A 14,363-nucleotide genomic window follows, 5' to 3' on the forward strand; every position below is an offset into this window, starting at 1 on the left:
TGTCTGGACTGGACTGGACTAGACTGGACTAGACTGGACTGGGGGAATGTCTGGATTGGACTTGGCTGAGCTGGACTAGACTGGACTGGACTGAGCTGGACTGGGGGAATGTCTGGACTGGACAGGACTAGACTGGACTAGACTGGACTGGGGGAATGTCTGGATTGGACTTGGCTGAGCTGGACTAGACTGGACTGGACTGGCCTGGGCTGGGCAAATGTCTGGACTGGACTAGACTGGACTGGGCTGAGCTAGACTGGACTAGACTAGACTGGGCTGGACTGGACTGGGCTGGGCTGAGCTAGACTGGACTAGACTAGACTGGACTGGACTGGGCTCTTCTCTCTACACTGCAGCATATTCTATGTCCCCAGTTAGAGCTGATACTGTGGGTTTTGTCTGTGTCTGGACATTTTGTCTGCTAGGCCTGTGTGTGTGTGTGTGTGTGTGTGTGTGTATATGTGTGTGTGTGTGTGTGTGTGTGTGTGTGTGTGTGTACTTGTCCTAAGCACACACCCTCCTGTAGTCTTGAGTGATCAGGTGCTATAACAGGTATGTGTTGGCCCCACTCAGCCCTGTTCCCATCAGCCCTGTTCCACTCAGCCCTGTTCCACTCAGCCCTGTTCCACTCAGCCCTGTTCCTCTCAGCCCTGTTCCACTCAGCCCTGTTCCTCTCAGCCCTGTTCCCATCAGCCCTGTTCCCATCAGCCCTGTTCCACTCAGCCCTGTTCCACTCAGCCCTGTTCCTCTCAGCCCTGTTCCACTCAGCCCTGTTCCACTCAGCCCTGTTCCTCTCAGCCCTGTTCCACTCAGCCCTGTTCCTCTCAGCCCTGTTCCACTCAGCCCTGTTCCACTCAGCCCTGTTCCACTCAGTCCTGTTCCACTCAGTCCTGTTCCACTCAGTCCTGTTCCACTCAGCCCTGTTCCACTCAGCCCTGTTCCTCTCAGCCCTGTTCCACTCAGCCCTGTTCCACTGTTCCACTCAGCCCTGTTCCACTGTTCCACTCAGCCCTGTTCCACTGTTCCACTCAGCCCTGTTCCACTCAGCCCTGTTCCTCTCAGCCCTGTTCCACTGTTCCACTTCATATCACCTTGTTCCTCTGTAATGGGCTTTGGAGGAGCACCAGACCTCTCCTCTCAATTACATTCAATTCAAGGGGCTTTATTGGCATGGGAAACATGTGTTAACATTGCCAAAGCAAGTGAAGTAGAAAGTAAACAAAAGTGAAATAAACAATAAAAATTAACAGTAAACATTACACTCACAGAAGTTCCAAAAGAATAAAGACATTACAAATGTCATATTATGTCTTTATACAGTGTTGTAACAATGTACAAATGGTTAAAGTACAAAATGGAAAATAAATAAACATAAATATGGGTTGTATTTACAATGGTGTTTGTTCTTCACTGGTTGACCTTTTCTCGTGGCAACAGGTCACAATTCTTGCTGCTGTGATGCACACTGTGGTATTTCACCCAGTAGATATGGGAGTTTATCAACATTGGGTTTGTTTTGTAATTCTTTGTGGATCTGTGTAATCTGAGGGAAATATGTGTCTCTGATATGGTCATACATTGGGTAGGAGGTTAGGAAGTGCAGCTCAGTTTCCACCTCATTTTGTGGGCAGTGAGCACATAGTCTTCTCTTGAGAGCCATGTCTGTCTACGGCGGCCTTTCTCAATAGCAAGGCTATGTTCACTCCCCTCTCTCTCCTGTATCTCTCCAGACAGGTGTTAGGACTAGTGTAGTCTGTATGTTATATAACTGTCCTCTCTCCTGTATCTCTCCAGACAGGTGTTAGGACTAGTGTAGTCTGTATGTTATATACCTGTCCTCTCCTCCTGTATCTCTCCAGACAGGTGTTAGGACTAGTGTAGTCTGTATGTTATATACCTGTCCTCTCCTCCTGTATCTCTCCAGACAGGTGTTAGGACTAATGTAGTCTGTATGTTATATTACTGTCCTCTCCCCTGTATCTCTCCAGACAGGTGTTAGGACTAGTGTAGTCTGTATGTTATATAACTGTCCTCTCCCCCTGTATCTCTCCAGACAGCTGTTAGGACTAGTGTAGTCTGTATGTTATATAACTGTCCTCTCCCCTGTATCTCTCCAGACAGGTGTTAGGACTAGTGTAGTCTGTATGTTATATAACTGTCCTCTCTCCTGTATCTCTCCAGACAGGTGTTAGGACTAGTGTAGTCTGTATGTTATATAACTGTCCTCTCCCCTGTATCTCTCCAGACAGGTGTTAGGACTAGTGTAGTCTGTATGTTATATAACTGTCCTCTCCCCCTGTATCTCTCCAGACAGGTGTTAGGACTAGTGTAGTCTGTATGTTATATAACTGTCCTCTCCCCTGTATCTCTCCAGACAGGTGTTAGGACTAGTGTAGTCTGTATGTTATATAACTGTCCTCTCTCCTGTATCTCTCCAGACAGGTGTTAGGACTAGTGTAGTCTGTATGTTATATACCTGTCCTCTCCTCCTGTATCTCTCCAGACAGGTGTTAGGACTAGTGTAGTCTGTATGTTATATACCTGTCCTCTCCTCCTGTATCTCTCCAGACAGGTGTTAGGACTAATGTAGTCTGTATGTTATATTACTGTCCTCTCCCCTGTATCTCTCCAGACAGGTGTTAGGACTAGTGTAGTCTGTATGTTATATAACTGTCCTCTCCCCCTGTATCTCTCCAGACAGCTGTTAGGACTAGTGTAGTCTGTATGTTATATAACTGTCCTCTCCCCTGTATCTCTCCAGACAGGTGTTAGGACTAGTGTAGTCTGTATGTTATATAACTGTCCTCTCTCCTGTATCTCTCCAGACAGGTGTTAGGACTAGTGTAGTCTGTATGTTATATAACTGTCCTCTCCCCTGTATCTCTCCAGACAGGTGTTAGGACTAGTGTAGTCTGTATGTTATATAACTGTCCTCTCCCCCTGTATCTCTCCAGACAGGTGTTAGGACTAGTGTAGTCTGTATGTTATATAACTGTCCTCTCCCCTGTATCTCTCCAGACAGGTGTTAGGACTAGTGTAGTCTGTATGTTATATAACTGTCCTCTCTCCTGTATCTCTCCAGACAGGTGTTAGGACTAGTGTAGTCTGTATGTTATATAACTGTCCTCTCCCCTGTATCTCTCCAGACAGGTGTTAGGACTAGTGTAGTCTGTATGTTATATAACTGTCCTCTCTCCTGTATCTCTCCAGACAGGTGTTAGGACTAGTGTAGTCTGTATGTTATATACCTGTCCTCTCCTCCTGTATCTCTCCAGACAGGTGTTAGGACTAGTGTAGTCTGTATGTTATATAACTGTCCTCTCCCCTGTATCTCTCCAGACAGGTGTTAGGACTAGTGTAGTCTGTATGGTATCTAACTGTCCTCTCCCCTGTATCTCTCCAGACAGGTGTTAGGACTAGTGTAGTCTGTATGTTATATAACTGTCCTCTCCCCTGTATCTCTCCAGACAGGTGTTAGGACTAGTGTAGTCTGTATGTTATATAACTGTCCTCTCTCCTGTATCTCTCCAGACAGGTGTTAGGACTAGTGTAGTCTGTATGTTATATACCTGTCCTCTCCTCCTGTATCTCTCCAGACAGGTGTTAGGACTAGTGTAGTCTGTATGTTATATACCTGTCCTCTCCTCCTGTATCTCTCCAGACAGGTGTTAGGACTAATGTAGTCTGTATGTTATATTACTGTCCTCTCCCCTGTATCTCTCCAGACAGGTGTTAGGACTAGTGTAGTCTGTATGTTATATAACTGTCCTCTCCCCCTGTATCTCTCCAGACAGCTGTTAGGACTAGTGTAGTCTGTATGTTATATAACTGTCCTCTCCCCTGTATCTCTCCAGACAGGTGTTAGGACTAGTGTAGTCTGTATGTTATATAACTGTCCTCTCTCCTGTATCTCTCCAGACAGGTGTTAGGACTAGTGTAGTCTGTATGTTATATAACTGTCCTCTCCCCTGTATCTCTCCAGACAGGTGTTAGGACTAGTGTAGTCTGTATGTTATATAACTGTCCTCTCCCCCTGTATCTCTCCAGACAGGTGTTAGGACTAGTGTAGTCTGTATGTTATATAACTGTCCTCTCTCCTGTATCTCTCCAGACAGGTGTTAGGACTAGTGTAGTCTGTATGTTATATAACTGTCCTCTCCCCTGTATCTCTCCAGACAGGTGTTAGGACTAGTGTAGTCTGTATGTTATATAACTGTCCTCTCTCCTGTATCTCTCCAGACAGGTGTTAGGACTAGTGTAGTCTGTATGTTATATACCTGTCCTCTCCTCCTGTATCTCTCCAGACAGGTGTTAGGACTAGTGTAGTCTGTATGTTATATAACTGTCCTCTCCCCTGTATCTCTCCAGACAGGTGTTAGGACTAGTGTAGTCTGTATGGTATCTAACTGTCCTCTCCCCTGTATCTCTCCAGACAGGTGTTAGGACTAGTGTAGTCTGTATGTTATATACCTGTCCTCTCCCCTGTATCTCTCCAGACAGGTGTTAGGACTAGTGTAGTCTGTATGTTATATAACTGTCCTCTCCCCTGTATCTCTCCAGACAGGTGTTAGGACTAGTGTAGTCTGTATGTTATATAACTGTCCTCTCCCCTGTATCTCTCCAGACAGGTGTTAGGACTAGTGTAGTCTGAATGTTATATACCTGTCCTCTCCCCTGTATCTCTCCAGACAGGTGTTAGGACTAGTGTAGTCTGTATGTTATATAACTGTCCTCTCTCCTGTATCTCTCCAGACAGGTGTTAGGACTAGTGTAGTCTGTATGTTATATAACTGTCCTCTCCCCTGTATCTCTCCAGACAGGTGTTAGGACTAGTGTAGTCTGAATGTTATATACCTGTCCTCTCCCCTGTATCTCTCCAGACAGGTGTTAGGACTAGTGTAGTCTGTATGTTATATAACTGTCCTCTCTCCTGTATCTCTCCAGAAAGGTGTTAGGACTAGTGTAGTCTGTATGTTATATACCTGTCCTCTCCCCTGTATCTCTCCAGACAGGTGTTAGGACTAGTGTAGTCTGTATGTTATATAACTGTCCTCTCCTCCTGTATCTCTCCAGACAGGTGTTAGGACTAGTGTAGTCTGTATGTTATATAACTGTCCTCTCCCCTGTATCTCTCCAGACAGGTGTTAGGACTAGTGTAGTCTGTATGTTATATACCTGTCCTCTCCCCTGTATCTCTCCAGACAGGTGTTAGGACTAGTGTAGTCTGTATGTTATATAACTGTCCTCTCCCCTGTATCTCTCCAGACAGGTGTTAGGACTAGTGTAGTCTGTATGTTATATAACTGTCCTCTCCCCTGTATCTCTCCAGACAGGTGTTAGGACTAGTGTAGTCTGTATGTTATATAACTGTCCTCTCTCCTGTATCTCTCCAGACAGGTGTTAGGACTAGTGTAGTCTGTATGTTATCTAACTGTCCTCTCCCCTGTATCTCTCCAGACAGGTGAAGGACCAGACTAAGACGGTGGCCCACCTGAAACATAAGGAGCAGGTGGAGAAGAGTAAGAACGCCCAGCTGGTGCAGGAGGTCAGGAAGAGAGAGGACAACCTCAATGAGAGCTCTCAACACGTCAAGGTGAGAGAGGTGTTTCTCTTGTTCCCTCCATCTCCACAACATCACTGTATGTCTGATGATGTGTGAAGGCTGCGTACACTCTGTCTGATGATGTGTGAAGGCTGTGTACACTCTGTCTGATGATGTGTGAAGGCTGTGTACACTCTGTCTGATGATGTGTGAAGGCTGTGTACACTCTGTCTGATGATGTGTGAAGGCTGTGTACACTCTGTCTGATGATGTGTGAAGGCTGCGTACACTCTGTCTGATGATGTGTGAAGGCTGTGTACACTGTCTGATGATGTGTGAAGGCTGTGTACACTCTGTCTGATGATGTGTGAAGGCTGCGTACACTCTGTCTGATGATGTGTGAAGGCTGTGTACACTCTGTCTGATGATGTGTGAAGGCTGTGTACACTCTGTCTGATGATGTGTGAAGGCTGTGTACACTCTGTCTGATGATGTGTGAAGGCTGCGTACACTCTGTCTGATGATGTGTGAAGGCTGTGTACACTCTGTCTGATGATGTGTGAAGGCTGTGTACACTCTGTCTGATGATGTGTGAAGGCTGCGTACACTCTGTCTGATGATGTGTGAAGGCTGTGTACACTCTGTCTGATGATGTGTGAAGGCTGTGTACACTCTGTCTGATGATGTGTGAAGGCTGTGTACACTCTGTCTGATGATGTGTGAAGGCTGCGTACACTCTGTCTGATGATGTGTGAAGGCTGCGTACACTCTGTCTGATGATGTGTGAAGGCTGTGTACACTCTGTCTGATGATGTGTGAAGGCTGCGTACACTCTGTCTGATGATGTGTGAAGGCTGCGTACACTCTGTCTGATGATGTGTGAAGGCTGTGTACACTCTGTCTGATGATGTGTGAAGGCTGTGTACACTCTGTCCCCATAGGACAACCCTTTTTGATTCTAGGTAGAACCATTTGTGTGTGTGTGTGTGTGTGTGTGTGTGTGTGTGTGTGTGTGTGTGTGTGTGTGTGTGTGTGTGTGTGTGTGTGTGTGTGTGTGTGTGTGTGTGTGTGTGTGTCCCCACAGAGGGTTCTACTTGGAACACAAAAGGGTTCTACGTGGAACCAGATAGTAATTTGTTTCTAAGGGTGTAGAGGCCTCATTGTAGAATGACGTTTCTGTCTCCTCCCCCTCTCTCTCATTTTCTCCATCATTCTGTTTCTCGTTCTCTCCGTCCTCTCTTTCCTATTTGTCCTCTCTGTCCTCTCCGTCCTCTCTTTCCTATTTGTCCTCTCTGTCCTCTCTTTCCTATTTGTCCTCTCTGTCCTCTCCGTCCTCTCCGTCCTCTCTTTCCTATTTGTCCTCTCTGTCCTCTCCGTCCTCTCTGTCCTCTCCGTCCTCTCTTTCCTATTTGTCCTCTCTGTCCTCTCCGTCCTCTCCGTCCTCTCTGTCCTCTCTTTCCTATTTGTCCTCTCTGTCCTCTCCATCCTCTCTGTCCTCTCTGTCCTCTCTGTCCTCTCTGTCCTCTCCTTCCTCTCTTTCCTATTTGTCCTCTCTGTCCTCTCTTTCCTATTTGTCCTCTCTGTCCTCTCCGTCCTTTCCGTCCTCTCCGTCCTTTCCGTCCTCTCTGTCCTCTCCATCCTCTCCATCCTCTCCGTCCTCTCTGTCCTCTCCATCCTCTCCGTCCTCTCCATCCTCTCCATCCTCTCTGTCCTCTCCGTCCTCTCCGTCCTCTCCGTCCTCTCCGTCCTCTCTGTCCTTTCATCCTCTCTGTCCTCTCCATCCTCTCCGTCCTCTCTGTCCTCTCCGTCCTCTCCTTCCTCTCTATCCTCTCTTCTCTGTCCTTTAAAGCCTGCTCTGATTCCTCATTTGAGAATATCTGCGATTCCTCTCAGGTAAAATGGGCGAATCAGCTTCCTGCTCCCAAACCGCCCTCACCTCCCCCTCTCCTACTCCCTCCACCACTCCCATGACCTCCTTTCCGTTCCCCCATTGTGGTTTTTGGGCAGATGGATAAAGGGATGGAGGGAGGTTTAGACGGAAGGGTGGAGGGATAGAGTGGGCTGCGTTCGTAGGAGAAATTCAACTGTCCGTAGCCGGTCAGGTTGTTATAGAGGGGAAGGAATTTACAAGATGTGAAAATATGTAGTGACATGAACCTATGAACCAGAACCTTCTAGAGCCCACTAGAAACCAGAACCTTATAGAGCCCACTAGAAACCAGTGAAACCAGAACCTTCTAGAGCCCACTAGAAACCAGAACCTTCTAGAGCCCATTAGAAACCAGCGAAACCAGAACCTTCTAGAGCCCACTAGAAACCAGCGAAACCAGAACCTTCTAGAGCCCACTAGAAACCAGCGAAACCAGAACCTTCTAGAGCCCACTAGAAACCAGAACCTTCTAGAGCCCATTAGAAACCAGCGAAACCAGAACCTTCTAGAGCCCATTAGAAACCAGCGAAACCAGAACCTTCTAGAGCCCACTAGAAACCAGCGAAACCAGAACCCAGAACTGTACAGCTAAAGAAACACACACACACCCTCCCTGAACATCACAGACACTTTGGTTTGACCCGGTCTGACCATGGTGGGTGGAGGGGTACAGGGTGGAGACTGGGCCCACCCTCTCATTAGTAAAAGGTCTGAGAGAAACCTAATACAGGGATAATCCCTGGTGTTAGCTAGGTAGTGTGTGTTGTACCCTTCAGTCCATCTCTCCAGGTAGTGTGTGTGTGTGTGTGTGTGTGTTGTACCCTTCAGTCCATCTCTCCAGGTAGTGTGTGTGTGTGTGTGTGTGTGTGTTGTACCCTTCAGTCCATCTCTCCAGGTAGTGTGTGTGTGTGTGTGTTGTACCCTTCAGTCAATCTCTCCAGGTAGTGTGTGTGTGTGTGTGTTGTACCCTTCAGTCCATCTCTCCAGGTAGTGTGTGTGTGTGTGTGTGTGTGTGTTGTACCCTTCAGTCAATCTCTCCAGGTAGTGTGTGTGTGTGTGTTGTACCCTTCAGTCCATCTCTCCAGGTAGTGTGTGTGTGTGTGTGTGTTGTACCCTTCAGTCAATCTCTCCAGGTAGTGTGTGTGTGTGTGTGTGTGTTGTACCCTTCAGTCCTTCTCTCCAGGTAGTGTGTGTGTGTGTGTTGTACCCTTCAGTCAATCTCTCCAGGTAGTGTGTGTGTGTTGTACCCTTCAGTCCATCTCTCCAGGTAGTGTGTGTGTGTGTGTGTGTGTGTGTGTGTGTGTGTGTGTGTGTGTTGTACCCTTCAGTCAATCTCTCCAGGTAGTGTGTGTGTGTTGTACCCTTCAGTCCATCTCTCCAGGTTGTGTGTGTGTGTGTGTGTGTGTGTGTGTGTGTGTGTGTGTGTGTGTGTGTGTGTGTGTGTGTGTGTGTGTGTGTGTGTGTGTGTGTGTGTGTGTGTGTGTGTGTGTGTGTGTGTGTGTGTGTGTGTTGTACCCTTCAGTCCATCTCTCCAGGTAGTGTGTGTGTGTTGTACCCTTCAGTCCATCTCTCCAGGTAGTGTGTGTGTGTGTGTGTGTGTGTGTGTGTGTGTGTGTTGTACCCTTCAGTCCATCTCTCCAGGTAGTGTGTGTGTGTGTGTGTGTGTGTGTGTGTGTGTGTGTGTGTGTGTGTGTGTGTGTGTGTGTGTGTGTGTGTGTGTACCCTTCAGTCCATCTCTCCAGGTAGTGTGTGTGTGTTGTACCCTTCAGTCCATCTCTCCAGGTAGTGTGTGTGTGTGTGTGTGTGTGTGTGTGTGTGTGTGTGTTGTACCCTTCAGTCCATCTCTCCAGGTAGTGTGTGTGTGTGTGTGTGTGTGTGTGTGTGTGTGTTGTACCCTTCAGTCCATCTCTCCAGGTAGTGTGTGTGTGTGTGTGTGTGTGTGTGTGTGTGTGTGTTATACCCTTCAGTCCTTCTCTCCAGGTAGTGTGTGTGTGTGTGTGTGTGTGTGTGTGTGTGTGTTATACCCTTCAGTCCATCTCTCCAGGTAGTGTGTGTGTGTGTGTGTGTGTGTGTGTGTTGTACCCTTCAGTCCATCTCTCCAGGTAGTGTGTGTGTGTGTGTGTGTGTGTGTGTGTGTGTGTTGTACCCTTCAGTCCATCTCTCCAGGTTGTGTTACAGTACAAAGCTCCACCAGAGGATAGTTAGTTTATTTCTGCGCCAACAAATAGCACCCTATCTCCTTTATAGTGCACTCGTTTGTACCAGTCCCCCTAGGCACTATAGGGTGCCATTAGGGACGCACATGGAACACAGGCTGTTATTATTCATGAGTCGTCATTGGGACAACCCCCACGTTGCTGTGGTTTCACTGTTTTCTCAGTCTGTCTTTCTCTCATGTTCTGTCTCAAGCCTCTGTCCGTCCTCTGTTCTGGGTTTCCTTTCTGTTGTTATTGCTCATTGGGTTGGATGTCGGATATGCCTTTCCATCCTGGTCAATGACGTTCAGTAGTGTGTGTGTGTGTGTGTGTGTGTGTGTGTGTGTGTGTGTGTGTGTGTGTGTGTGTGTGTGTGTGTGTGTGTGTGTGTGTGCTTGCTCAGCGTTGGTTCACATGCTGTGGTTAGAGTGAACCTCTTCATCCAAGTCGACAGTCCCTGCTGGTAATTTTGCGATACAGCAGACTCTCCCCCGCCTCCCCCCTCTCTCCTCCTCTCTCTCCCCAACCTCTCCCTGTCTCCCCCCAGCCTCCCCCTGTCTCCTACTCTCCCCCCCAGCCTCCCCCTGTCTCCTCCTCTCCCCCCCAGCCTCCCCCTGTCTCCTCCTCTACCCCCCAGCCTCCCCGTCTCCTCCTCTCCCCCCCAGCTTCCCCTTGTCTCCTCCTCTCCCCCTGTCTCCTCCTCTCTTCCCCAGCCTCCCTCCTGTCTCCCCCAGCCTCCCACTGTCTCCCCCCAGCCTCACCCTGTCTCCTCCTCTCCCCCCCAGCCTCCCCCTGTCTCCTCCTCTACCCCCAGCCTCCCCTGTCTCCTCCTCTACCCCCCAGCCTCCCCGTCTCCTCCTCTCCCCCCAGCCTCCCCCTGTCTCCTCCTCTCCCCCTGTCTCCTCCTCTCTCCCTGAGCCTCCTTCCTGTCTCCCCCAGCCTCCCACTGTCTCCCCCCAGCCTCCCCCTGTCTCCTCCTCTCCCCCCAGCCTCCCCCTGTCTCCTCCTCTACCCCCCAGCCTCCCTGTCTCCTCCTCTCCCCCCTGTCTCCTCCTCTCTCCCCAGCCTCCCACTGTCTCCCCCTAGCCTCCCCCTGTCTCCTCCTGTCTCTCCCCCGCCTCCCAGGTTCCTCCTCTCTCCCCCTAGCCTCCCTCTGTCTCTCCCCAGCCTCACCCCCGTCTCTCCCTGTCTCTTCCTGCCTTCCCCCTGCCTCCCCCTCTCTCTCCATTTCTCTCCCGTCTCCCAGCCTGAGGACACACTATACATGCCCCTGCTCTGGCCCCTCCATCCCTCCATTTCTCCACCCCTCCAGCCCACCTTCCCTCCACCAGTGGGGCCCCACTCCTCCTGCCAAACCGAACCCAGCATTGTGCTTCTGTCCCTGGCCAAACTCAGACCGATCACTGGGCCTGATGGAGGCTTCATGGCCTCATGGTTCTGGGTCCAGTCTCCCCTCTGATATAGTCCAGGGGTTTGGCCCCGACCCTCAGGCATGTCTTTATGTCCTGTGTGTGATGGAGGCAGAACAGATTTGGAAAGATGACACCCGTTGTTCCATCGTTAGCTCAGTCTCTCCGAATGGGTTTGACGTAGGACAGGGAAGGAGGAGGCCCAGCAAACCAAAATTGGTTCTGTAAAATTTCCCAGAACATTTGTTAGGTTGCGGCAAATCTTCTCATAAAACAGAAACTGTCCAGTCATGGTGATGATTCTAGAATGTTTGTATGAAACATTTGCCTGATGTTGCAAGAATGTTCTGAGAACACATTCTTCACCTGTTCTTTAAAGGTTCTGAGAACATATTTAACCTGTTCTTTAAAGGTTCTGAGAACACATTTAACCTGTTCTTTAAAGGTTCCCAGAACATATTTAGCCTGTTCTTTAAAGGTTCCCAGAACACATTTAACCTGTTCTTTAAAGGTTCCCAGAACATATTTAACCTGTTCTTTAAAGGTTCTGAGAACACATTTAACCTGTTCTTTAAAGGTTCCCAGAACACATTGAACCTGTTCTTTAAAGGTTCTGAGAACACATTGAACCTGTTCTTTAAAGGTTCTGAGAACACATTTAACCTGTTCTTTAAAGGTTCTGAGAACACATTTAACCTGTTCTTTAAAGGTTCCCAGAATGTTTCATTTGTTTGTAGGAACAGTTCTGAGAACACATTTAACCTGTTCTTTAAAGGTTCCCAGAATGTTTCATTTGTTTGTAGGAACATTCTGGTGAGAGCATTGTGGGGACATTGCAAAATATATGTTCCCAAAACACAAAAACTGTCCAGTTGTGCAGATAATTCTACCATGTTTCTTTTATGATACAAAAAACATTCACCTGATGATACAAGAACGTTCCCAGAACACATGTTGTCTGTTGTTTAAATGGTTTCCAGGATGTTTATTTAGGGAGTGGGGACATGGCAATAGATACAGTGCCTTCAGAAAGTATTCACACCCCTTGACTTTTTCCATATTTTGTTTCGTTACAGCCTGAATTTAAATTGAGAATTTGTGCCCCTGTACTCCACACAATACCCCATTTTGTCAAAGTGGAATTATATTTTTAGAAAATTTGACAAATTAATAAAAATGATAAACTGAAATCTCTTGAGTCAATAAGTTTTCAACCCGTTTGTTATGACAAGCTGAGTTGAGGACTCAAAATGTTCTTAATAAGTCACATAATAAGTTGCATGGACTCTGTGTGCAATTATAGTGTTTTAACATGATTTTTTAATGACTACACAAACAATTATTTGTAAGGTCCCTCAGTCGAGTAGTGACTTTCAAACACAGATTCAGGTTCAAACACAGAGGGAGGTTTTCCAATGCTTCACAAAGAAGAGCAGCTATTGGTAGATGGATAAAAATATATATATCATGGTTGAGTTATTAATGACTTTTTGGATGGTGTATCAATACTCCCAGAGTCTCTACAAAGATACAGGCGTCCTTCCTAACTCAGTATCAATACTCCCAGAGTCTCTACAGAGATACAGGCGTCCTTCCTAACTCAGTATCAATACTCCCAGAGTCTCTACAAAGATACAGGCGTCCTTCCTAACTCAGTATCAATACTCCCAGAGTCTCTACAAAGATACAGGCGTCCTTCCTAACTCAGTATCAATACTCCCAGAGTCTCTACAAAGATACAGGCGTCCTCCCTAACTCAGTATCAATACTCCCAGAGTCTCTACAGAGATACAGGCGTCCTCCCTAACTCAGTATCAATACTCCCAGAGTCTCTACAGAGATACAGGCGTCCTTCCTAACTCAGTATCAATACTCCCAGAGTCTCTACAAAGATACAGGCGTCCTTCCTAACTCACTATCAATACTCCCAGAGTCTCTACAAAGATACAGGCGTCCTTCCTAACTCAGTATCAATACTCCCAGAGTCTCTACAAAGATACAGGAGTCCTTCCTAACTCAGTATCAATACTCCCAGAGTCTCTACAAAGATACAGGCGTCCTCCCTAACTCAGTATCAATACTCCCAGATTCTCCACAGAGATACAGGCGTCCTCCCTAACTCAGTATCAATACTCCCAGAGTCTCTATAAAGATACAGGTGTCCTCCCTAACTCAGTATCAATACTCCCAGATTCTCTACAGAGATACAGGCGTCCTCCCTAACTCGGTATCAATACTCCCAGAGTCTCTATAAAGATACAGGCGTCCTCCCTAACTCAGTATCAATACTCCCAGAGTCTCTACAAAGATACAGGCGTCCTTCCTAACTCAATATCAATACTCCCAGAGTCTCTACAAAGATACAGGCGTCCTCCCTAACTCAGTATCAATACTCCCAGATTCTCTACAGAGATACAGGCGTCCTCCCTAACTCAGTATCAATACTCCCAGAGTCTCTACAAAGATACAGGCGTCCTCCCTAACTCAGTATCAATACTCCCAGAGTCTCTACAAAGATACAGGCGTCCTTCCTAACTCAGTATCAATACTCCCAGAGTCTCTACAAAGATACAGGCGTCCTCCCTAACTCAGTATCAATACTCCCAGAGTCTCTACAAAGATACAGGCGTCCTTCCTAACTCAGTATCAATACTCCCAGAGTCTCTACAGAGATACAGGCGTCCTTCCTAACTCAGTATCAATACTCCCAGAGTCTCTACAAAGATACAGGCGTCCTTCCTAACTCAGTATCAATACTCCCAGAGTCTCTACAGAGATACAGGCGTCCTCCCTAACTCAGTATCAATACTCCCAGAGTCTCTACAAAGATACAGGCGTCCTCCCTAACTCAGTATCAATACTCCCAGAGTCTCTACAAAGATACAGACGTCCTTCCTAACTCAGTATCAATACTCCCAGAGTCTCTACAAAGATACAGGCGTCCTCCCTAACTCAGTATCAATACTCCCAGAGTCTCTACAAAGATACAGGCGTCCTTCCTAACTCAGTATCAATACTCCCAGAGTCTCTACAGAAATAGAGGCGTCCTTCCTAACTCAGTATCAATACTCCCAGAGTCTCTACAAAGATACAGGCGTCCTTCCTAACTCAGTATCAATACTCCCAGAGTCTCTACAAAGATACAGGCGTCCTTCCTAACTCACTGTTCTGAAATGACGCACTCAAATGTTATATCAGTCAAAAATGTCAAATTCCCACTTTATGCTACAAAACCAACTTTATAAGAGGTTTTAAAAATAGGTTCTATTTGACCAAAACATTCTGTG

The 14,363-nt window shown here is 47.2% G+C and overlaps 1 protein-coding gene across 1 annotated transcript in view; it reads left to right on the forward strand.

Moving 5' to 3' along the window:
• Positions 1-14,363, forward strand: part of LOC139393333 (ELKS/Rab6-interacting/CAST family member 1-like) — a 300,021-nt gene that overhangs the window by 226,102 nt on the left and 59,556 nt on the right. Inside the window, exon 16 of the mRNA XM_071141918.1 lies at positions 5,458-5,593. Within this exon, the coding sequence (XP_070998019.1) occupies positions 5,458-5,593 (136 nt within the window). The remainder of the gene's footprint in view (positions 1-5,457; positions 5,594-14,363) is intronic.

Source organism: Oncorhynchus clarkii, chromosome 33, assembly GCF_045791955.1.
Source record: "Oncorhynchus clarkii lewisi isolate Uvic-CL-2024 chromosome 33, UVic_Ocla_1.0, whole genome shotgun sequence".
NCBI lineage: Eukaryota > Metazoa > Chordata > Actinopteri > Salmoniformes > Salmonidae > Oncorhynchus > Oncorhynchus clarkii.